General features: G+C 46.8%; 2 protein-coding genes across 16 annotated transcripts in view; both read right to left on the bottom strand.

Annotated features, from left to right (window-relative positions):
• The window catches only part of AP2M1 (adaptor related protein complex 2 subunit mu 1), a 29653-nt gene extending 7596 nt beyond the window's left edge, over positions 1-22057 (bottom strand). For 4 of the 11 annotated variants that reach the window (XM_040613026.1, XM_040613032.1, XM_040613031.1 and 1 more), the window contains exons 1-5: positions 21948-22057; positions 9818-9930; positions 6157-6162; positions 4111-4376; positions 2645-2727 (exon numbers count right to left, since the gene is read on the bottom strand). In XM_040613026.1, coding sequence (XP_040468960.1) covers positions 2645-2727; positions 4111-4376; positions 6157-6162; positions 9818-9891 — 429 coding nt within the window. In that variant the 5' untranslated portion in view covers positions 9892-9930; positions 21948-22057. Of the gene's footprint in view, positions 1-2644; positions 2728-4110; positions 4377-6156; positions 6163-9817; positions 9931-20910; positions 20980-21452; positions 21478-21947 lie in introns of those variants that run through there. The other 7 variants (XM_040613030.1, XM_040613034.1, XM_040613033.1 and 4 more) reach the window with 4 other exon arrangements.
• A 500-nt stretch (positions 22058-22557) lies between these two features.
• DVL3 (dishevelled segment polarity protein 3) overlaps positions 22558-25026 on the bottom strand; it is a 35593-nt gene continuing 33124 nt past the window's right edge. For all 5 annotated transcript variants that reach the window (XM_040613420.1, XM_040613423.1, XM_040613422.1 and 2 more), the window contains one exon: positions 22558-24931. In XM_040613420.1, the coding sequence (XP_040469354.1) occupies positions 24507-24931 (425 nt within the window). In that variant the 3' untranslated portion in view covers positions 22558-24506. The remainder of the gene's footprint in view (positions 24932-25026) is intronic.

The raw sequence follows: 25026 nt of genomic DNA, 5'->3' as shown, positions 1-25026 counted from the left end.
TGGTGACACCCAGCTCTGAAATTTCTCACAACTGGTCCAGCTCAGGGAAGTTCCAAGTCAGTCAGCTAAAATGGGACAATAATATCCAACAACTTGTACTCAGTTACCAGGATGTTGACTAGATTAAAGGCAGACAGCTACCAGGTTTCCTGGGCTCCTGCAGCTGGGGGCAGCCCTCTCCTCTCTTTCAAGAAGTAACACTAGCATTTCAGCACTACATTATGTCTTAATGTTTGGGGAAACACTGTAACTATGAGTTGACCAACTCACTCCCAGAAAGCACCTGGAGAGAAAGAAAGTTACAGCATTCATCTAGTTAATGAAGTCTGGACAGATGCCGAACACCATCTGAAGAGTGAGAGCTGAGTACACGCAGCACAGCACCACCTTGAGCTGTAAAAGCAGGTTTAGCCTCTGCTGGAAAAAGATATCCGAGCCAATACCTGCACCAGTCCTGACAGAAGACTTCAATCAGCACAGCCTGTAGTCCTGCCATTTCAGTAGTGGGCTACTTCATGGGGAGGAACTAGAAGTGAAACCATGTTGCACACTAGCACCTTTTAAAACCTGTGTGCCACATCACCCTATTCCCAGAGCAGAAGGGTGCCTCCTATGGCAAGGAACACAGCAATATTGGACCCACCTCCAAAAAAGATAAGGCAGTCTTGTTTTCCAAGATCACCAGCCCTGAAAAGACCACTGTGGCCATATAGGGTGGGCGTTCAGAGTGCAGCAGCCCAGCATGCCTCAAATCTTTCATTGGGAACAAAGTTAAAAAGTTGAATTTGGCAAGTCTGCCATAACTGTGGATTTTTCTCCTTAAATTCATCAGGACACAAGCCCAGAGAGAGCACCATCAGGAACTAAGCAGGGATAAGGGAACATTGACAACAGGCCACCCAGTCCCAGATTTTGGTCCAAGGTACCTGCCAGAAGTTGGCTGTAAAGTGAAGGAGAAGCTGGAGGCTAAATGTACCAGGGTAGAGAGCAGACAAGGGAACATGGCAAGTACTGTTTGAATTGATGCCCTGCCATACCGTGCCTGGGAAGGATTACTTCTGTTTTTTGCAGTGGGCTGCAGAAAATTCCAAACCAGAGCAGAATAACTGCTTACTTACATCAAGCTGAAGCCCAAACTCTCCTTTGTAAGGGAAGGGCTAAATCTGCTGTTGAATGGAGTAAGATGCTGTGACAGTGGTTTGCACACAAACAGCATAAAAGTTTGTTAAAGCAGACAAAAGCAAAAAGAGAGCAAGGGAAGGAAGTGAGGGTGGTGGTTAGTTTTGAGTTTTCCTAGGAACAGGAGCTGACTCAGCTATCTGAATGCTGACTGCCCAAAATGTCAGATTGCAGAAGGCTAGAGTGATTTACACTAGGGCTTGGGACGGGGGACAGACCGGATGCGCTCACATCTGGCCACTGATATATCCATGCCCTCTTGCAAAACATTGTTTGCTGTTCTAGCAGGAAATATGTTGCTCAGAGGCAGCTTCGCTCTCACCTCCTTCTTGAGCAATGCAGCCAGTCTTGCTAGTAGATTGGAAGTTTAAAAAGGAGTTCTTAGGAAGTCAGTGCTGATGAACAGAGTTGAAACAGAGCCTCCAGAGACTATGACCTCCACTTACCCTAGACAAGAACAGTTGCAAGGCAGGCTCTTGTTTAGCACTTTGCTTCTGTTTGTATCTTGGGGCTGAAGCTTCACTCAGATCTGTAACATTTCAGTACTAACTGACTCCCAGCTTTTTTTCCTGACTCACCTGCTACACAGGGAAGACTAGTGAGTTTTAGGCTAGGTCCTCATTATGAGTTGCGTAGCTGTGTTAGATGGACAAGGTGAGCAATACTCCTTGGGGACATGAGAAACACTGACTATAACAATCCTTTGTTTTCAGAAGATGAACATGAGCTGTCCAAGATGGGATGTCTAGCTTTGAGGGGTGTAGCCTGGAGTAGGATTAGAGTAGTCTAAAACATGTTCCCAAGAACAGTCCAATTTAAGTGTCTTTTTCCTTAGGTACCCTTTATCCTCTACCTCCACGTAAACTTTGTTGCAAGGGTTAATACTGTGCCAAACTCACAGTAGAGACTCTCATCTCTAACATGAGAAAGCTCAGACTGTACTGATGCTCACCTGCAAAGATGCACAGGCAGCAACAGAATAACATCAGCTCCCTGACTGACAGCAAGATTCACAAGACTGAAGAACAGTTCATTACAAGGCAAGCACGAAAGCCTGACAGCTCAAAGCACTGAAGACTGGTGGAGAACAGACCTGCTCAGCGAGATTCACACACAGAAGAGCTATTTCTGGTTCATCAGGTAGATTTGTTTATCCTCTGTCAGAAGCTGACAGAGAGCAGAGTCTAAAGCCAGCAATCATTTATATGCATTATCCTAGCTCAGGGCCCTTCCTCCTACATCTTATCATGTGCCAGGAAACATGAGGTCACACAAGCACAGAGATACTTACAACAAGATGCCCCTGAACTATATCCCTGCCAGGGTGTCCTCTATCTACTCTGGCACCTCCACTCAGCACAGATCAAATGGTTAGTTGGTAGTTAAGACTGTACTTTCCTGAACAGGCTTACAGAAAATTAACCTGCAGAGAGAGCAGTGCTGTACCCTAAATTCCTGTGGTTACCTGACTCTTGATGCCTTGCTGAGTGATGAAGGTCTTCAGGGCCCCTGTTTCAGAGTTCTGAGGATAGCCAAAGTCCAGGATTTCTACAGAAGGATAAGAGGAGGTTAGTTCAGAACTGCAAGGTACAAACGTGCCAGCTGGTCCTATGAGGAGAGAGCCAATTAGTGCACAGACACTACTTACACATTACATTTCTGGGTAAGTTGCTAGAGTACTCCTTACTAAGAGAAAAGAAACAGCCTTGCTAAATTGACTTCCCAGTGCAATATTTTAGAGAGAAGGTGTGACGGAAAGCTGTCCAACTGACGAATCTGCTGCTTTTTAAGAGCAACTGCACTTTAGGCCTAAATATCAATTAGTCTAGCCATGTGCACAGGGCACACAGAGGAGTCAATAAAAAGGGTTTATCCAACAGCAGAAAAAGAATTATCTATCTTCACAGCATTTTATTTAGGTTTTTATTTTCTTATGAAGATGTAATCAAAAAAATCAAAACCTACAAAAACAACAGCAGAATAGTGGCACTGCAGGGTGATCAGTGTGGGAGAGAAACAGATGTTAACCACAGACAGTGCACTTAACACCCACTCCCCTCAAAAAGGAAAGGAACAACCCACAAGAGATCTAGAGGGGAGAAGACAACCACTAACATGAACACCGAGTAACACCACGCTGACAGGTTTTGATCTCTCTGTGCCTACTAGAAGACAGCAGTGACTGACCAAAGCAGAGAAACAGCAGTCTCTCGATCTGCCCACAGAGGAAATAGAGAAACCATCAGTCACTGTGACCCTTGGCTAAGAAACCCAGGACACACGTGTGGTGCCTTGTCCAGAAAACAAACTGAAGCTTAACTAATACAAACAAAGTGCTCATATTATGCAAAACAGGGACAGCTTAAGGGCAATCTCTACAGGCAGGCTGATATCGCGAGCAGCTGAAGGGACACGGTATTCTTATTCTGTGGTAAAATCTGGAGCCGTTATCACTGGGGGAGGTAGGGCTGGTACAGAGCAGGTTGGGTTTTACTGATTTCCTTCGTCTCAGAACTGCCCAAGAGGCAACTAGCTGCAGCCTGGGGTGACTGCTACCATACTGTGCTAGAGCCACCTGGGCACTAGCTGGGACAGATGGCCTTAAGAGATGCTAATGACAGCCCTCAGGATAAAGATAGCCCTACATCTACACAGGATCCACCTAGAAGCTGGGGTGCAGTACCAGCTGCCTCATTTATACAAGTGCACAGGTGCCAACATTTCAGCAGAGAGCCATGATCAACACAAGGGTATGAGGCTTAAGATGTTATCCACACTTACAGTACAGGTGGCATCTGAAAGCAGAACAAGTAATTTTGAACTCAGTCACATGTTAAAAATACTTCAAGGATTATTACTACACCAAACTAAGCTAAGGGTTTTAGAATGACCAAATGCAGTATCAGACAGCAGATAACAGAAACATCTCACCATCCAGTAGCTCATAGATCAGCACAAAGTTGTTCTTTATGTTCTCCTCACTGATTTTTCCGAAGTAGGCAGTCATCACGTCACACATCTTGTAAAGAAACTCGAATACCATGGCAGCGTTGACATTCTGCTTGGTGACGGCAGCCAGCCAGATGTTGGAGCGCTTGACATGGAAGAAACTTGTGCGGGCGATGTTGGTGACAGGTGAGCGTACCTGCTGCCGTGCGTGGATGACATTGACGCGGAAAGCGTCAACAGCATTCCGCCTACAAGATCACCACCAAAGATAAGTTAGCACAGCACACATGAAAACAAGCCGGCTACACAGTTCTGCTTATGCGATTACAGTCAGACACTGAACTACATACACCAAACTCACTTAGGAAGGGTGCCTGGGGATGTCTCTAAGAGGGACAAGTAAAGGCTCTGAGCAACGTTAGACATTGAATTCTGCACAAACTAAAGGAAAGACAGTGCTACTGGTCTCTTAAAGAGCTTTGCACTACAGTTACACTGTAGTCAGAAGGAGAACTTAACCTCCATCTGGAGTCAGATGGCAAAGGAGCCTTCCCTTCAATTACTTTTGCTAGCACTCCCAATTGATTTGCCATAGCTGGGAATAAATATAGTAGTGTCTTACAGCTCAAAGAAAAGCCCGCTTCTGATTAAACACCTAGTTACTGTCTACTCTGCATGCCCAGGCCTTCGTACTCTTGCTCCAAAGCAAGCTGTAGTCTCCCAAGATATATGTCAACGGCATTGCCTCCCAGACATACCACCAAGGAAAACACCAGCAAAACCTACCGGGGTCACCTGACGGACATCAGTGTCCAGGTATACCACAAAAGGGAGATTTAGTTCTCAGATCTGCCTCACCTCCATGCCCCACGCACCACAGAGGGCAGGCTCAAAGCAGCAAGCAGGATTAGGAACACTTTTGGCTTTCCAGTTACACGTCCTCTCAAGCCTGCTAGGCTTCAGAACAGGTCTCTTGCATGTGGACTTAAGGTCCCTATAGTGCTGCATGCTAGTGGCACTGCATTACATGCACTGGACAGTCCAGCACCATTTACAGTAAAGAGGTTCTGCACAGTGCTGAAAGTGTGCTGTGCAAGCTTCCCCTAGCTGCTGCCATCTTTAATCCAAGCTGTTTATACACTAGTGACACTAAACAAATCCCTCCTGGGTGAACAGGGCATTCCGGATGTAATTCTTCCACACTAGAGTTTCCTTATCCTGTAGCTACAAGTCAGGATAAACTCCCCAAATTAAGTTTAAGTCCACCAATCCTAAGAACACAGGAAGGAAGCCTGAGTGCTTTATATGACAAGACCAAGACTTAAAGCAGTAATCTATACACCAAGCCAAGACTCATCTAATTGTGCTTTACTACTCATACTCTCAGACACTGTGTGGAACAGTAGGTCTTCTGACTGCAGCATCAAGGCCATGGTACTGATTATGCAGCACCATGTTTCAGAGCAGACAGTAACAGCATCCTTACAAGCAAAGATACAGGCATACAAATGCTTGTAAGCATTGAGGGTTGTCAACAATCCAGCAGACAGTTCCAAGTTTGAAAACAAAGCATATTCAAGGGAACATATGCTACCACAGCAGGTGTTTGTTCCTTGAAGGTCTGAGTATATATGTAGAAGCTTCATCAGTAAACATGCTCCCCCGTAAGTAAAGTTCTGGCTTTCAAATAATTCTCAGGTTTTACTGCTCCAGAATGTTTGGAAGTTTGAGTTAAATTAATGTTTCATTTCTATCTTAATTTTTCCATAAGAAAGCAATTTGATCTACTATGAAATAACAATATCTAAAAGCCCCGTTCCTCCCCTCCAGTAAGCCTTGCAAGGAAAGTTCAGCTTGTTCTGGAGCATTAGCCCTCCCAGCCTCAAGTTCTAACCCACTAGAACTAGTACCAGAACCAGAAACCAGACTGGTGCACGCTAGAGGAGAAGCCTCAGGTCGGCGATGCTTTTCTAGCCCACCAGTTGCCCACTGTGCAGTGCCAGTCATGGCCTACCACGCGTGTCTTACCTATTGCTACAGCAGCCAATGAGATGGGATGGACAGAAATGGCGCCAGCGGAGAAAGGAGGAGTGACAGCAACAAGAGAAAGGGTTAGAAACACACACACACAAGGCACAATGAATCCAAAGAGATAAGAAGAGACCAAACAACACCCCCTCCCCCTGCTCCTGGGCACAAAAGGCCAAGGTGGTATTGGATGGACACTAACAAGCTGTGGCAGCAATGAAGCCCTCGCAAGCCACAATGCTGACATGCCATGGTCAGGCTGCCAGCGTGGACAGACCTGTGTTTAGCTGAATTTTAAGGCTAACTGGGCATTTAGTCCAGATGAGCTGCATCTGTACCACATCAGTGATACCCAGTCTACTCTGCTAATACATGTAACAGACCTTGGAGGGGAAAAACCCCCAAGGCCTCAATCTGATGCATTGCCTGGGGACCACAGAATATCAAGCATCTTCTTCCCAGCCTGCCTCAGAACAGGGCTGCAAGTCCAAGCGGGCATTTCTATGACAGTACTTCTCATTTTAAGTTGTTTGGGTTGATGCTTTCTGACTTGGTCCAGCCAACAGGAAATACAGCAAGTTTGATAGAGCTGGAGCACATCTGGAAAGATACAGCACATCCTGCAGATTCAGATACTGCTCTATCCAGCTTGCACTTTTTTCCTTAAGGATCAAGAGCCATGAAGCTGTAGTGATGTATAAGAAGCTCAGAAACCAAATGCCTATTACATTTATAAAGTGCATGCAGTTTGTCATGTAAGCTGCTCAGTTTCAAATAGCTTATTTTTATTAAATAGCTACATTCTTAAATGCAGGTAGGTTCTCCAAATGACTACGTCACTGAAGAACAAGGCACTTGAAGATCACAGTAGAGGCCTCCATAGTATCTTGAATTAAATGTACAGTGCTTTGCTTTTTTTTTTTTTTTGAGAAGCTGCTTATACATGCAGCTAGCTGCTGTATGGACAGATGCACTACATGCACTAAAGCCATTCTAAGTTGCAAGCAAAGGAAGTTCAAGTTTTGTGGTACTTCTGCCTTTAACAAAGTCAAGGGAAGGGTTTCTTCATTGACCATCACTTTGCTCATTAACATTTGAGCTAGTATGTGCTTATTTAGACAAACTGTGCAAGAGGAGGGGTTCTCAGAACCACTGATAAACTTTAATCTCTCCCAACACAGAAGCTGAGCCTTCAGAATGCCAAAGGCAAATGCAAGACCAAGGAATCTTAAGGGTCACTCACACACAGACAAGCAGCAGCTATGCTCATTTCCCATTCAACGTAACTCCCAGCAAGCTGGGTGGGCTCAGCCCTCAGCACTCCAGATCTATCATTTAGGAATTAAGAACTGTATAGTATTCTAGAAGTCTATTACCTGGTTGGTTGGTTAGAGACAGAATTCCTTCAGTGTTGAGTACAAGCTACAGTATCATGGCTATTCCTTTCCCTACCTCCCCCTCTGAAGGTTAGGACACAAAAAGCTTGTAAGTAGACCTGGTATTGATGCTAACATCCAGGCTAGGAAATGGCAAGATTCTCAGTTATTTTGTTACACCACAAGATGAGATGCAGCCATTTTAAGATAACTTGTTATGTAAGGTTACATATCTAAAAAAATTCCAAACCAGGTCTGAAGGCCTGTTTCAGAAGGAATCCAACACCTTGGGGAGCAAGCTCGGGTAACAGCCAGCACCAGCTCCACCTATGTCACAAGACTGACACTTCCACAGGAACTGAATGGAGGGTTTCACTCAAGGGAACACTGAGTCCTGAAGTCCTAGAGAAAACACTTGAATCTTTTTGGCATCTTCTGCCAAATGAAAAAGTCAAGACAGATCAGACAGGAAAACACATTTTTTAGTTTTGCCTGGCCAGCCAGCAGGAAGTACTTTATCACATAGTGAACACAAGTCGCTCGCTCTGTAAGAGGAAGGAGTCAAAATTAAAAGCAATAGAAGATCACTACATTAAAAGTAACTTCTTTACTCCCCAGCTCACATCTGCACAGCCCGAATGCCCTTTAAATTAAAAGGTCTTCTTGAATAAACATTGCTTTGAGTACAATTCTATCGTTAAGTGCTTTAAGTTCACAAGCCACTAAAAAGGTAAGTTTTTGGCAGAAACTGCAGTAACAGTGTCCCTAGCCCCCTCTCCCCCAACACCCAATGTATTCTCACAATTTATCTATAATCCAGACTGGCTTGGCTCCATCACTGTGATATCTATTCATTAGGAGAACTTTACAAAATCAGATGTGGCATAAGCTGAAGCTCTTCAGAGCAAATCAGATAAGTATGCAATGCCAAAATGAGTTAGTACACCAGAGGTAAAAAACTTTGCAGCCAGTATTTTTCTGCTTCAGAAGTACAATGCTTCCTTGGCTCTGCTCTGTGTGGAAGTCCTGGAACAACTTACTCAACCTTAGAACAGCTACTTTACTCTGCCTTTGTTGATTCAGAACAAGCCAAGAGATTTAAAGCTCATTAGGTGAAGCCTTATTATTACAGACAGTGTTGACTGCTATTCCATCAATGAAACACCGCAAGACTTGACTAGCTACTAGTTCTACCTCAACTTTTAACCTCTACTAGACAATCCATAACCAGAAGGAACACACGCTTCAGACCAGAGCAGTCTGAAGGCAGACTGGCTTGACAGTTTTTTTTGTCATTCGTGGCAACAAGTTGTTTCACAGCACATCCTATTACTATTCATTATGGAGACCTGGTACAAACTATTTTTTCTTGAACTGGCCAGGTGCTCTCGTTGGACTTTGAATTAACATCTACCACAGTCATCATTCCATTAGCTATGTTTTAACTCTGCTGCTTCAGTTACTAACTTCCACCTAATGCCTAACACTAGTACATTACTTTTCCTAGTGGGTTTTCACAAGAAAGTCACTTAAGGTTTTCAGTTCAATCATCATCATCGCTTGATACTGGGTTCCTTATATCTCTATCCACTGCCTATAAGACACCAAATTTTTAGTAGGGTTTCTTCTGGGAGCTAGCTGCCTAAGGACTGTACAGATCCAGTCTAAGTGAGCGTCGTAACAGTTGTGTGAAGTACAATGACACACCTACAATCTACCAAAGGCTTTCAGCGCTTCCCACAACTTTATTTACCTAATGAATATAAGCTTTTCATATACAAGGCTGCCATACAAAGTTGGGGGACAGAATGCCAGCTTTAAGTGTACAACTATGGTTATTATGAGACTGCTTGTAGGCATAACTTTCCAAGACCAGAATCTTCTGCATGCCTATACTTGATGTTAGACATCTGTTTGAAACTCAGAGCCCTGGTTATAATGCATGGCAGACAGTTCCCACATTACCGCTCCCATAAAGTTATACCAGTGAGGCTGGTAGACTCCCACAGTGGCAGTTCACATTGCTGAAGCGTTTGGAGCAACAGCCAGATCTCTACCATCCAACATAAAGTCCCAGGTTTGGTTGCAGGCCATTCTTTACTACCATCTGGAGGTGACCAGGGCTTAACAAGCTTTTTTTTTTCCTGAACTAAGCCTAGAGCAGCAAGTTAAGTTGCAGTCTTACATGCATGCACAGCTAAAGCAGAACAAAGCAGCTCTGAGTTGTTGACTGCACCAAAATGAGACAGAAATGCAAGGACCAGGGATGCAACACAAACACTTACCCAATGTCATCCCGGTAGACTCGAGAGATTAAAACCTCTCCTTTGTGATTATAGATGAATAAGCCTCCGATCATGATGGAACTTTAGTCTTCTCTTCCCATGTTGCTTAAGACCTGAAGCAAGAGAGGGCATACATCAGTAGGCTGCATGGCAGCAAGCAGTAAAGCAGGCACAGACTTTGACACCTGCTGGCTATTCACCAGGGCGCAGACACCTTTTGTCACACCCATTCTCAAGCAGAAGACAATTCTTACAATACCTGTGGTAGTGAGGACCTTACAGCATACATCTTGATGCCACAGAATACCAACTCCAGCAGACTGCTGGGAGGGACAAGAGATATTCCTGGAAGTTTGATGGTGTGGGCTACTTCAGCTAATTTATCTTGTTACATCTGGCCAGGCTAGCACATGGCTGAGCCTCAGCAGGACAGCTAGAAACTTGGGAGCAGCTCCAGTGCTGGAAGCAACTGCCTGCCTCATGCTTACACGCTGGAGGGAACAGTCCTTTATAAGTAAGGAGCTCTACTAGAAACAGTGTTTTACTTTGGAGAGGAGGGAAGTAGCCTTATTGCTGCAGTTACAGATTATATTTTTTTATCTGCTAGGATTTTCTATGGAAAAGTACATGTTCCCAATGCACAGTACAGACTAAGTACTTAAGCCCCAACTACATCCCAGTCTCTCCTGATCAGCATTCCCTCATGTTTGCTGCAGAACTGCCCCTTGGGGGCACACCGTAACAAGGACCCAATGAGAAAGCCCATTGGGAACAAACTGCCTTGTTCCAGACCTAAAGAGCCACCACAGGGATCCTGACAGAGGCCCAGCTGAGTGACTTCCTGAGATCATCTGAAGCAACTCAAGAGCTGAGGTCAAGGTGTATACATCAGCTACCATGCATCCCATAACACATGAGGCTCTGAATGTGACTGCCATTTGTAGCCAGGACTGAAGCTTAAAATTAGCACTGGAATAGATACACACTTATCATTCCATTTGGCAGCACAGACAGATCAAGCCTCAAGTGTCAGTAGTACCTGACCTATTCCCTGAACGCAAGAAAAAAAAACTACAGGCCTGGAACTACAAGCAAATCAAAGACCCTTTATTTCTACTACAAAGGCTCTATTTCCCCAATGACTGAGATAAAAACCTGACGAGATTCTTAGTTTGTCTTCTTGCACGCAGTTCACACAAATGTTTGAGATGTTACCAAGCCTATTACTGTATGGCAGGGGGTTCTCAGCAGCAAGTACACTTTGGTTTATTACAGCTTTTATATGGTTTTGCTACAGCAATGTTACAGCCTTTGCTGATCCCCAGCAGCAGCACACTGAGTAACGCATCAGAGACCAAACCAAGACCAGTTTGGCCACAAGGTGCCATTGGAATGGGAGATCTCTTTATGACCCACTTTAATTTGGGCTAGTGCCTCAGAAGTTACCCTCTTAAACTGGTAATCTTCTCCTTTTTCACCAGAAGATTGGTTTGGAGAGCTACAAAGCTGGTAGACATTATTGATGCAGAAGACTTTTTTTTTTTTTAAAGTACACAGCAGCTACTTCACCAGATCCTATTCCTGTAGCCATATGCACCCCTATTCACTTAAGTCCAAGCCATAATACCCACTCCAGCAACTGCTTGGTTGGCTTACAGAGAAGAGCACTACAAATGTGACAGGGCAAGCCTCGTGACAATCACATTGGCATTTCTCAGCTTTGGCACTGCAGAGCCTTAGATAACCAACGATCTCCACACTGTTGTTGGGGTGGGTTAGCCTACACCCACTTGTCTGGGCTGGACGGAAAGGATAGGGAGAGGCTGGCCTAGAGACAGATGCTAACAGTCAACAGATACTTGCTCAGGAACACAGCAAAAGTGAAGTTAAAGTGACCTGGCCTCAGATCATCTCAAAGGCCAGGAAAAAAAAGGAGAATACAAAAGCAATACACACATCAGAGGGACAAAAGGACTTCCAGGGTAGAAGCCTGGAGTACCAAGTGTAACATAACCTCTAGATGTTACATTCAAGAAACTAAAGTAGCTGTCTATTTGAAGGCACCGCTGCAGATGCAAGTTCTGTGCTAAAACTAATTTATAGTACAGCCACTAGTTTTAATTTCAGAGACACAAACTTCAAATTTCATAAACCTTTACACCAACATTTTTAGCTACATCTAGTGAGTCCTCTGAGACTAATTTACACATACTTCTCTGCTATAGCTCTTCAGCTACCAGATGGCTGATTCTGCTCATTAAAAGGAAAAGGCAAAAAAGTATCAGTCAGTTGTTAAGTCAAAATAGAGAGAAAGAGACAGACTAGCAGTTTTCTGAAAGCTCAGTAGTGAGCTTCCTGGCTTTTACTCCCACATTCTGCTGGTTGAGTGTCTCTGCCTATTAACAGGCTGCCTCCTGCCACTTGTCAATGGCTTCATATAGCACTGTCATGACTCCATCTAGCACAGAAGAGATTTTCAAATATGTTTTTTTCTTCCATTCCCATTAATGACACTTCATAACTTCAGGATACAAGTATTTTGTTTACTTCCAGTACAAGTCTCTGTAACCAAGCCTATTAAGACAGGCAGCACAGAGTCTGAATTTCCCATGTAGTTACAGAGTGGGAAAAGCCCTCTGTAGCTGCTTACTGTCCCATGTAGGAGGACCAGGGCTACATGGTGTAGCTGGCAGCAAGGCCAGCATCCCTATGCCAGAAGACAGAGACAATCCTGTTGGTGAACAGAACAAACCCAGGTTCTCAAATTTAAGGAAGTGGCTGTACCACAGACTCCTAACTACTTAAATGAAACACACACACAGCCCTGACAAGCACGAGGGAGGCCACTGAAAGGTGGCCTGCAGGGCTAGACCTCAAATCATGAAGACTATCTGTTTGAATACAGTTGCCCAACAAGTCTGGCAGATGCTGAAGCTGTAATCCAGCAAACATTTGAAAGGTCATTCACACAGGCCAAACGGTTAAAAAAAGAACCATTATGAGAATGACAGTAACTTGCTGCCTGCTCTAGGAAATTCTTTCCTAATTAGTATTTTCTCATTCCAGCTAAGAGACAAGGATGCCTTTTCAGACCGCTACAGCGCTGGCTTCCACATTCAGATATGGACTACTGCTACCAAAGGTAAAGAAGAGATCCTGCATCCTTTTTAAGACTTATACTGCGTAGAATAGTTTCCTGGAAGCTTATGCAACTGGTCAAAGCTGGATCACATGAATCCTACAAACCCTTTCCAGAAGATTCCTAGAAAGCACATCCTAGTCTTAAAAAAAAAAAAAAATCACCCTCTTGGGTTTTAACGCTGCTTAAGTTATTTGTTTCACTATTTTTAGCATAAAGGAAAAGTCTGCTTTGATGAGCAACAGCATCAGACACACAGTATATACAAGACAAAACCTCTTGCTAGCATGACAAGCCAATCATTTTCTGAAAAAGCCTTGACTTGAATATTTACTACATGACTACAAAACGCATAGAAGACTGCTGATCAAGCTTCATGTTGGAAATTAAAAGTCTTCTCTTAGGAAGATCCACAAACTGTGAACGCTGACTGAGGTAACGAGGCTATGTTTTCTCATATGTTAGGTTAGAACATATTCTGTAATAGCTTTACTTAAGTTACCAGTAAACATCAGAATTTTTAATTGCATCACAGCACTAAGCAGCAGAGTCAACTGCTTACTTACACATTAGTAAACACCTGTCAGATTGAGAGTAGATACAGAACAATGCAAACACATTCAGTCCTTAAAAAAATATATATTTGTCAATGCAAAGAAGTGCTAGGCTTCTTCCTTATACAAACACATTGGGAGCAGAGTTCAGGCTTCAAACTTCCCATGCACAGTTAGCTCCTAACCTAAACAGCTTTGTTTGCACATTTAAGAATCACATGCTTCATACTGCAGATCTGTTAGCCTCCGATGTCAACAATGACGGGACAGTCAGATAACAGTAAGGACAGGTCAAGAAAACACTCCCCAGGAGATACCTCTGCAATGACTTATTTTAAAACTCTCAATAGATCTCTCTCTTTAAGGTATTTGCTCAGTTTCTTCTTGAATCTCAGCATCAGCAGCATTCCCACAGCAAAAAAAAATGTCTAGTTTTATAACCACTGTATAAAATACTCTCCCTTTTTGTTTTAAGCCTGCTTTTTCTTCCTTCCCCCACCTTTGTTTAAGGGCCTCCAGTTCAGTTGCAGGAAGAAGCAATTAAAAACTAAACCCCACACATCTCCACCTTCTCCACTGCCTTCATTGCTCCTTTCCCAGAATGAGATGTTCCCACCTTACTCAACTGCTCTTCACAAGGAAATTGCTTTATGCTTTGGTCTTTCTCAGCGCCTCCTCTAAATGTTTTCCTCCTGAAAGTGAGCACAAAACTGCACAAGTTATTCAAGATGTAAGCAAACTATGATACAGACAATATGACAATCATACATATGCTTTGATCTTTTCCTAGTGGTTCTTGATATCCAACTTCACCACCACTCAGCAAGAAGCTAATGATCCAAGATCAGACTGAATTCAGTCTTCAAGGTGATTAACCACATTACAGGTGAAGCTACAATTGCCTTTGCTCCCTAATCAACCTACTTGCTATATGCACCATTGTACACTTATGCAAATTTAGCATGCCATTTTATGGTGCCATCCACAGTACCTCTATGGTGTTTTTGACCTACTTTGCCCTTACTACTCTAAATACCCTCATACCTACACACCACCCCCTGCCATGACTACTGACCAGAATTGTTCTTATTGCAAATCATCATTTACTACGAAATAGTAACATGCAGGGAGATTTGCCACCAACCAGCTGGTGCATACCAGCCATGCTACACTGGCAATGCAACTCAGTATCGAACAACTTGCTTGGAGTCAGAGAGGCTCTGGCTCTGCACCGTGTGAACCCCTGGTTAACACCTGAGGTGGTAGTTCCACTTACTACAGATACAGCCACAGGATCAGGACCATTCTGCCAGTTTGTTTTATAACAGCAACCTACCAGCATAAATATATCCGAGAGATATGCACTAGCGTTATTTCACATGTAGTAGCAGCTTGCCTCCATACTGGTTACAATTCTCCTCAAGCTTGAAAAATCCTCACAATTCTACAGCTCTACAGATTAAACCTGAATTCACATTTAAGTGCAATTTATCTAATTTAACTTGTCAGACAGCTGGTAAAGTGTCTCCAGGTACCATGCAAAGTCACATGGACTAAGGACAGTGAATACAAGGGAACAGTTTTAGATGACTAACCTGACTATACCAGCTATCAGTCAGGCCTCTGCGGTAGTCGAAGGACACATGCAGTACAAACCTCTTGCTGCACTCCCATCTAAAGACAGTAGGGACCAAGGAGATCTCAAGTGCACAAGGTATTTAACACAATTATAAGCAGATTTTCCTTGCTCTGTTTGACTTCTGCAGTCCAGCATTTTGAAGAATTCCAAGTGTCACAAGCACAGACAGACAGCACAGCAGCATCAACACAGCTTACAGCAAGTTTGGCTTGGTGCAGTGCCATTCTCTGCCAGCCTTCACCAAGCCTGCCCGTGACAAGAGTTCAGGGAACACTGACAACACTACAGTGCTCTGCTCTAGCCTTACATTACACCCTTCCCAGACACAAGACCAGAGTACCACACTCTCTCCCCACTACAGTTACTTCCATCAGTTAATGGGAGCATGTCCACACAGCTGGAAACTCAAGAGGTAGAATGACTAGCCGAGAGATATATGAACAGATGAGAGTAAAGCTATACAAAGGGCAGCACGCAAAAGAAAGTTGCTTAAAGCTCAGCAAGAAGAACGGCTCTCTAAAATGACAATGGCTCTCCTTGAAGTGGCTGCAGTAAAAATAAGCCTGCTTTGTTTTGATCCTCATTTGTGTTTCAGCACAAGTTTCACAGATACTGGTTTCAATTATTTTAAGGTTACACTGCAATTAGAATGAGGTTTATAGTAGTACAGTTCAGATTTGGTATGATCTTCCACATGTTTTTAAATAATGAGTGGCTTTCTTTTCAGACTGGCTTTGAAAATGAAAGATCTAGTGCTTGCAATGGTTAAGAACTGCAGGGAACAGAGCTTAAATTAGTTTGAGACTGACATTCAGTGACTCACAGCTGCTGGAATCAGAAGGGCCCAGAATAAGAAATCCACCACAGGAGATGGGTTCATCTGCTCGCTGTGCATAAGCGACATGACTCAGAAAGCTTCCCAGCATTGCTCAATCAGATTTCAATGACTCATTCTGCTCTTGTCTCCACTCAGCCTTTTCTAGGGAGTTTACCCTACACTGTTTTTGAGCTTCCTCAGGCTAATAGCAAGACACAGCTTAAGAGCAAAGCCCATCACTTCAACTGTCCATCACTAAGTGTCTGAAAACCAAGATGACTCTAGCTGAAGCCTTCGAGTTACAGGTCCATCAACTGCATTTTCAGCGCTTTGCAGCTCCACTCCTTCTGTTTCACTAGCTTGAACATATGGCAACCTGCTCCACACTGCTAGCTACAGTCCTGTTTTCTAGTTATGGCATGGATGGATTTATTCTAGTTAAAGTACAGAGACAATCCACATGTATGTTGAATTCACACCAGTTGGTGACTAATCACCTTAATTTAGGAACAACAGTCCTCTCCCAATACACTCTGCATTCTTCAAGCAGCTAGCTACTGGGGTATGAGTGAAATCTAACATCTGAATGTTGCTCCTACAAAATACCTACGGCTAGTACGCTACCTACTCTCTGCCAAGTACCTGCATTCCCATATACTTCTATTTCAACCCACAAATAGAAAGGAAAAGGGTCAGGAAGAACATCACAGACAGAACACATTTACACGTTTACAAACACACTAGGAGTTAAGGCTATGTGGAAATGCCCTTTCACTCCAGTGAAAATGAGAGCATTAAGATACACCTTCATAGCAACTGTGGCAAAGTTACAATATTAGGACAGCCAGCTACAAAAAAAAAGTGTAAAAAAAATGCTGGGATATAGATTTGAATGTATTTCAGTAGTTACATAACTGAAAAGCAGCAGGATTAGCTGGACCTACAGTGACTGACGTAGTAATGTGCACCTTCTTAAAAGAATCAAGCATACTCATCTCAAATCATGTCATCATGTCACTGCTCATACTGTGCAGGAGATGTGCATTAGGGAGTATCCCTCTCAAACATCATGACATATTTGACGAAGCACCAGAAGCCAGCCTGAAGCAGGTTAGCTACAGACCATAATCAAGGGAGTCCAGAGAAAGATAAAGACGCAATAAAGCATAGTATCTCAAAACCCGGGTTTGCCTACCAATTCTATCACAGATGAAAATGCTCTATTTATTAAGTCTGCCCTAAAGACAGGTAGTTCTCCAAAAGCCATCAGACTGTGCCCTTTCAGACACACATTGTGCCACACTCTTGGAATGTACGGGTACAGTCTGGAGCACAGGCTCAGGCAGCAGGATCCTGTTGCTGGACTGTCAGTAGCTTTACATATTCTAGGATGCAACAAGTGGCTGAGCTGGGAGCTACCTAGTGAGAAGATGCACTGAACTTGCACTTAGCAAGTGGAAATTCAGCAGCTCCTTCCTGCAAGTAGGTAAGAAGCCAGCTTGCAACTTCCATTCCCTCTTTGTGGATTCTGACCTAGAATAGCTGTAGAAAAATAAACAACATACAGCACAGAGCTTTCTTAGACTAAACAAGGCAAACTAACAAGCATAATTTGTTCTCTCTGTGGCAGTTTGTATCTGCAGTAACTCTTCCAGAAACACCACAGCAAACAGTACCAATTCTCCAGTCTTTGTCCAGTGCATTAGTTTCCCCTGGTCTCTCTACTTGAGAAGCCATTAGCATCACACTAGTAAAAAGACACCACTGTAGTACTACAGTCATCTACTCATTAGGGTATGAAAGACAAAGCTGAATTCTAGCCTAAATCCCAGACACACAGACATTCAAACAAGCAATTTTCTCCAATACATTTGTCCCATAACCTGAAGTCTTTCAGGTGACACCACATCCTTCCTTGCACCATCAGGAACAGTGCTAGCTTCAACCTATACCACAAACTTTGGAACACAGTTGTCTGCCTCTTGTAACTGTATTTGCACAAATGAAAACAAAACAAAAAGCTATCTGCTCAAATTCATTGTTTCGGAAAAACGGTGAGTTAGTCACTTTTCTGCAGCGCCACAAGGCAACATGGCTGCAGTAACCGCAGCTTCACATCCAGGCAAGAGATGCTTGTTCTAGCTCTATAAATATGAGGTACTGTAGGAAAAAATGTCATTCACAATGTGCCTACAGCCTAATGGTACTGGAGCCATCATAGGCTTTAGGCGTATATTGGTATTTTTGCCTCAGGAAAGAGCAAATGCAGTTGTCTGTATCCTCTCATGCCAGTTTCTCTAAGTTCAGGGCAGGCAGAAGCTGTGGAACTCTTGAGCCAAACGTGGCTGCTATCATGGCGGGTCAAATTCTCTGTTGTCTCTTCAGAGGTGCAGTGGTACCATGGCAGCTCAAAAACAAATGCTCAGGAGCAGCCTGTCAGCAGGGATAGGAACTTACTTACCGTGCCCCGGACAATGTAACTACAGTTTCACATTACCACGCAAGGACCAACAGCCTCAGGATTTAGCAGGCACTGATAGCACCGAGTGCATTTGTCCATTGGGATCAGCTGTATTTTACTAAGCCAGCCGCGCAGGTGCCACTCTCACTACAGAGATACCTCTCCAGAGAGGAGTCTAGCACTTTAGGTGGTGAAAATAAATGTATGACATGGTCTGTCAGCTACCTTCAAATCAGCCACTGAGGCTTGATCAGCAGAGCTGAGGCCATTTTGTCTCACAGTGGGGCTGTGGCCAAGCTGCTAGCTTCATTGAGTTTCCTGTGCCATCAAGTACAGCATATGAACAAATACAAAATGACCAGTAGTGAGCCCAAGACCCAGCTAACTTAGGCTTTGTCACTCCCCTTAAGGGGCTAGAAGTTTCCCATAGCAGACATCACTTACGAATGAAAACTACACAGCACATCTAGGGAACAGCAATCACAAGTCAATTAATAAGCTGGTGTAAAGCAACCAACCCATTTAGTAGTCTATTAAAAGAAAGTTTGGGTTCTGACTTAACAGTAAGTACGACTTCTGTGCATTAATGAGCTTATCTAACTAAGCAGTTCAAGGTACATTAGCTGCTAGAGTTCTCATCCAGGAAGCAAGGGAGGTACTTCAGTTCTCACCCAGAGAGCTGGGGGTAAATCACCAACTGTAACAATTTCTGCATTCCAGAAATCAGTATGATCTTGGATAAGTGACAACAGTTGAAGCAGGCAGGGGATTAGTCAGGCTGCTTTGGCAAACTGGAGTTACTCAGAAAAGCAGCTCTTTCAGACTAGCACTAGCCTTTATCAAACCAAAAGGCTTAAGGCTTACAACGATGTCATCACCCCACCAGCTAATCCAAGCATCTAACCTTTGCTTAGCAGGCTGCATTAGCTGCTTTCCAGGAGGCCACAGACTACACTTGGTTTTAAACAACAGTAGCTGCAATCACCTCATCCTGGGGAAGACGTGCTGCATAATTTAATTAAGAGGCATATCGTGAGCTAAAGAGCTACCGAGATAAGCCCATCAGTTTCAGAGAAACCATTCCTATTTTAAACCCAATCCCATAAATCCCCATAACCAGTGGGTAGGAAAGAGAAGCACGTTCAATTCTTATCAGGCTCTCCTAGAGTCTACTTCTGCATGCCACTGCACACAACCAGTCTGAAGAGTAACAAGAGATAAATACTGACACAGGCAAACATGAGAAAACAGCCTTACTCTGGTAAAACATCACAGGAACAGTGTTTAACACACCTCTCCACCTTATTTTTGAGTCCAACCTTACCTGAACAGCCCCAATGCCTTCTTCCATCACTACCAGTTCTTCCAAGGCAGTTTTAAAGTCAGTCTGAAACAACTTCTACTTGCTTTTCACTCTTGAGCTAGAAACCTTAACAGTGACTTGCATTCTATTCATCTTCTAACAGAAGAGGTTAGAGACATGGACTGTAGTCTGAATAAGAGCTTATATTCTGCAGACCAGTAATCATCTAGGTGCCCTGACTTGCCAGCGTTTCTCTCTCTACCATCAGTGTACAGCTGATAACTGGATTTCACATTCTGCACCTCAGCCTGCAAGCTTTCAGCTCAGCTGCCAACCTCCTGCCAAGATCAAAAAAATGTATGGCTCACTAGTAACTTTTGACTCTAAGTCATTCACTAAAGGAGAGAAGCTGACTCTGCCATACAGACCAATTACGTTTCAGCACCCCATGCTGTACTTCTGTCCATCCTCCAGTTAACCCTTAGAACAGCCTTTAAATACTCCAACGGTCTTTAACAAGCTCAGAAAACCAGTGCAAGATGGGCTGCAAAAGACACTCCTGGCTTCATCATTTCTTGATGCAGGGATGAGACAAGAAAAGTTTAGCTAGGGTCAGAGGAAGTTTATTTACAAAGCCCATTTTGTTTAGTGATTGTTCCCATTCAATCAAAAAACCCCCAATGAGATACTACCAAACCAAAGTGCATTTCCAGTCATCTGTGCTTCAAAGAACTCAAGGCATAACCCTTTGCAGCCTCAAGACTCAACTCTTCAAAGGCCAGAATTGTGCTTTCTCAGGAGGAGGAGGAAGCCAGCCATAATACGCTTCAAAGATATCTCAAATGCTCTCCCTGGAACATGGCCAGTTTGCAGCCCAAAGAACACCAGGTATCTTTGTCACTAGATGTCAGTAACATGGCACTTCCTACAGAGAAGAAGAGATGCCTCCCTTCTGACAGGGAAAATATGGAGGTAGGCAGTTCAGCAGCATCTCTTCAGATTAGAGACTGTCCCTCCAAGCAGAGCTCACAGGGACCAGCTTTTACTACAGGAAAAAACAATAGGTACAGCTCTGATAGCATTCAGCAAATGTTGCCCAACAAGACAACACATGAGTCCATATGCAGTTAGAAACCTGTAATACCTAGACTTCCAAGCCGCAGAAGCCATCCAGACTCACCTATCTGGGAAAGTTCCAGGCTCGGATTTTGGCAGCCTGAGGCTAAAACTTGATAGCAGCTTTGTCATACTAAAGCAAGCAGAAAACAGATCATGGAATCGCAGAGCTTACAAGGAGAAAACTAGACCAAAAGCAAGTAATTTCCCAGTGAGGAGAGAAGTCAACTACACTGGGTGATAAATACAGGCTGTATTTCCTGAAGCTTTACTGAATCCAAAAACCTAGACCAGGGAAGAATAGAAGTGGAAACACATCTAGAAGAGCCCTTGGATAACAGCCTGCTTTCAGCCTCAGAACAGGCACCGTTTAGCATCAACAGCGCTATGTTCTGCCTCTGCAGGTTCTCCAGGGAGGAAGCTAGAGGGTGCAAGCCATGACCTAGCTAAATCACATTTGTACCAGTAGTACAGGCAAATAATTTTAAGGGAAGTTCCTCCCCAACCTGACATCAAGACCTTTGCTCAGGCTGACCTAGCACATGGGTGCAGGCCTTCCCCAGCCATCCTGTGCCACACAGAGCTTAACTCTGTCCCCACCCTCACCTGCTTCAGCACCACCGGGCTGCCACCCCAGGTATTCCAGGCAGCCTGTTAATTAACAGAAACAATTAATAAACCCCTTCAACCCCAAGCAACGTGCCAGCGGATGAGCCAGCCTCGGCGAGGCGGGGGTCGCCCAGCATCCCCTCACAGGGGGCTGAGGAAAAGCCCTCTCGAGGGGGCCCCGCTTCCATCCCACACGGCCCCGCAAGGGGCAGCCAGCCCCGGGGGCTCCTCCGCGCCCCCCTCAAGGGCAACCGGCGGGGACCAAGCCCTGCAGGAGGCCGCCCCAAGCCTGTCAGGGCCGCGCCGCGCCCCGCGGGGTAGGCCCGCGGACCCCCACCTCCAGTGAGCGCCCAGGGAGCCGCCACCCGCGGCAGCTCGGCCACCGCCCGGGCGCAGCCGCAGTGGTAGCCCCGCCGCAAGAAGCCACCCAGAGAAGGGAAGCAGGGCCACAGCCCACAGCAGGGAGCGGGAGAACGGCCCGGGACACCTCACCTGCCGCTGCCCGCCGCCGCTCACTGCCCAGCGCCCAAGATGGCGGCCGCCGCCCCCCCTTCCCTCCGCGCCCCCCCTATCACTGCAGAGCCGCCGCCGCGCATGCCCCGCCCGCGCCCCGCCGCCGCCGCGCATGCGCCACGCGGGGAGGCGGGGCCCGGCGGGGCGGGGGCGGGAAGGCGGCCCCGCGCAGGGCCTGCCGGGAGCTGTAGTCCTGCGGCGCGGTGCGCGCTGGGAGCTGTAGTCCGGGAGGGTGCCCACGCGAGGGGCGGGAGGCAGCGCCGGAGGTGCGGGCCCGGGCCCACCCCGGTCCCCGCCGGGAGCGGCTGCGGGGCACAGGGGCGCGCCCGGCCGGGGAGGCGCCTCTCCCCCCGTCGCGGCCCTAAGTCGCCGTGTGCCTTGCACGGGGACTGCGGGCTCCCCACGGCACTGGCATCACCCGGGGCGCCGCCCGCGCACGGACACCCCGCGGGCCACCCCGGGGTGGGGGGGTGGGGCAGCAGGAGCCCGGGCTCGGCGCACCCTTACCCCGCTGGGACCTGGCTGCAGAGCGAAAGGCTGGGCAGAAGAGGCTGGGAGGGGGGAAAAAACCACCAACACAAGGCAGAAGTCCAATAAAACTATGTTTATAAATAAAAACAAGGAGATCGGTTTCGTCTTTATAAAACCCAGCGGGCAGGGCAGGACGAGGGCGTGCGGGTGGCCAGCGAGGCTGCTGGTGGCAGCGGGAGGTGGGGGCAGGCGGCAGCTGGCTGGTGCCGGGACCGGGACGGGAGGGTGGCAGGGCACGGGGCACGCTGGCTCCGGCAGGCAGAGGGCAAGGGGAGGCTTTAGGGAGTCGCGGGGAGATGAATGGCGGCACGCGAGAGCTAGCAGAGGGGTTGCAGGGGCAACGCAGACCCCCCCGAAGAGCAAAAATACATTTCATCTCCAGCGTATAAAACCCACAGAGACAAGAAAGATGGAGGAGGCAACGCTGGCAGAGGAAGCCACCACAGCAGTGCAGGAGGAGCGCGCCAGGGTGCCAGCACCAAGAGGCACACGGCCAAGCAGGCCTGTACTGTACCGTGCTCGGCCCCCGGGGCAGGGGGCTCCCCCAGCCTCAGGCACGTCCCCAAGTACCGAGGAGAGGAAGGAAAAAGGGCAGGGAGCACCAAAGCAAATGGACTCAATTGTCCTGGCATATCTACGAGCACTGAGGCCACAGCCCACAGTTCAGGCTGCAGCCTCCCTCCCTGGAAAGCTTGTGCTGCTACCAGACACCATTCACAGCCTGGAGGAAGCATCCCAGCTCCATCCCAGAGCCCCGTCCCTCCAGGCAGCCAGGCCAGCAGCACTCCTAGCACTGGGCGAAGCAGGAGGCAGACTGGTTCTTCATAGGACAAACACTGGGGACCTTCATGTTTCCCCAATGCGTGAAAACAAACCAATTGTGCCCCTCCCTCGCCTTCAAAATCCATCCAGGCGCTTGAAGATGTCACATTGCTGAGCAGCAGCACAACAGCAGGAGGCCACAGCTGCTGCCACCACCACCCCCAGGCATGGGACAGCCCCTACATACAGCACTGGCAGCAGCATGTCACAGGCAGGAGGGCAAAGAGCAGGACAGAGGGAGAAGAACTCTGCCCTTAAATCCCCCTCGAGTACCCAAGGGGTGGTGCAGGGCCCCGAGTTGTACAGGCACCTACTGCCACTCCGGGCTGAACGCAGAGGTACAGCCCCAGTCTGAGACTCCAGCCTGGGCAAGGTTAAGGAGGGTCCTGCCACGGGCTCAGACCTGGCCCAGTATGTGGGCAAGAGGAGGGAAGCAAGAGGGAAGAGGCAGCATATCGCTCCACTCCCCGGAGGCACTGAAGCCCTGGAACATTCATGCATTAGCCAAAAGGCAACTACAATGGAATTTGAAACGCATATGTAAGGCTGGTCCCTGCTCCCCTCTCAGGGCTGCGGGAAGGGCAGGGCGTCTTCCGCAAGGGGGAGGAAAGAAGCCATCTTCAGCGCCATGCGTGCCCAGCGCCCCTGGAGCTCCGTGTCCTCCTGTCGGGCCACACCATGCTCCAGCTCTCCCCCCCATGGGCGGCAGGCTCAGAGAAAGTCAAACACCCCGTAATTCTTTGCTGCTTGATAGAAGAAACACAAAAGGGTGAAAAGAAAGAAGAGATGTTTAGGGTGGAAGGACCGAGGCAGCAGCGACACACGGGCAAGCAGCACAGGGTGCTGGGACGGATGCGGATTAATGGGGTTAGAGAGGATGGAAGGAGGGAATTACCATTGGCAATACACAAGTCTGCTGGCGGGATGGGCTGGCAGCACCCAGCAGGCCTGCCAGGCCCGTCCACCCCGCTCGAGGAGGGATTAGAATCAAGGTTTAGTTCCATTTATTATTTTTTTCCCTTTTTTTTCTTTTCGTTATCAAGACCAAAAAAAAAAACAAAAACAAAACAAACCAAAAAAACAAAACCCAAAAAACAAGGGGTGAAGCCAGGGCTGGTCCTAGGAGACAAACGACGGGGATGGAGTGGGGAAGGAGGGGCAGCAGACAGACAGGGGATGGGCGCTTCACATTACATCCACAAAGAACTCACTGGGGTTGCCCATGGCCATTCGGAAGGACTGTCTACTGGCTGTCAGTTCGGGGGGCACAGAGGCCAGGTCACGGCCCGGCGGTGCCCCTGGGGGCCCCATGGCTGAAGGTGGTGGAGGCATCAGCAACATGGGGGGGCTGAAGAGAGGGGGGAGGCCGGGAGGCCCATACGACTGCTGGCTGTGGTGGCTGCGGATGCTGTGAGCCAGAGAGTGCTGGCTACGCTGGCTGTGCTGGCTGGCTGGCACCGAGCGCTCGCTGGCTGCGCGCTCACGCCGCATGCTGCTCCTTGTGGTGTGGTCCGACTCGCTTCCGCTGCCGCCTGACTTGGACTCCCCAGTCTTCTCTCTCTCCTTCCTCCTCTCACTGCCGCTGCGATTGGAACCGCTGCTCCGGCTCCCTGCGAAGCGCATGAGGCAAGGTTAGGTGACAGCTCTGACAAGCCAGGCAGAAAGGATGCTCCTCTGGCCGAGAGAGGACTACAGCATGCTGCAG

This window comes from Falco naumanni, chromosome 13 (genome assembly GCF_017639655.2).
Source record: "Falco naumanni isolate bFalNau1 chromosome 13, bFalNau1.pat, whole genome shotgun sequence".
In the NCBI taxonomy this organism is placed as follows: Eukaryota; Metazoa; Chordata; class Aves; order Falconiformes; family Falconidae; genus Falco; species Falco naumanni.
Note: the sequence above shows the minus strand (reverse complement) of the source record. Positions and strands in the feature narration are given on the sequence as shown.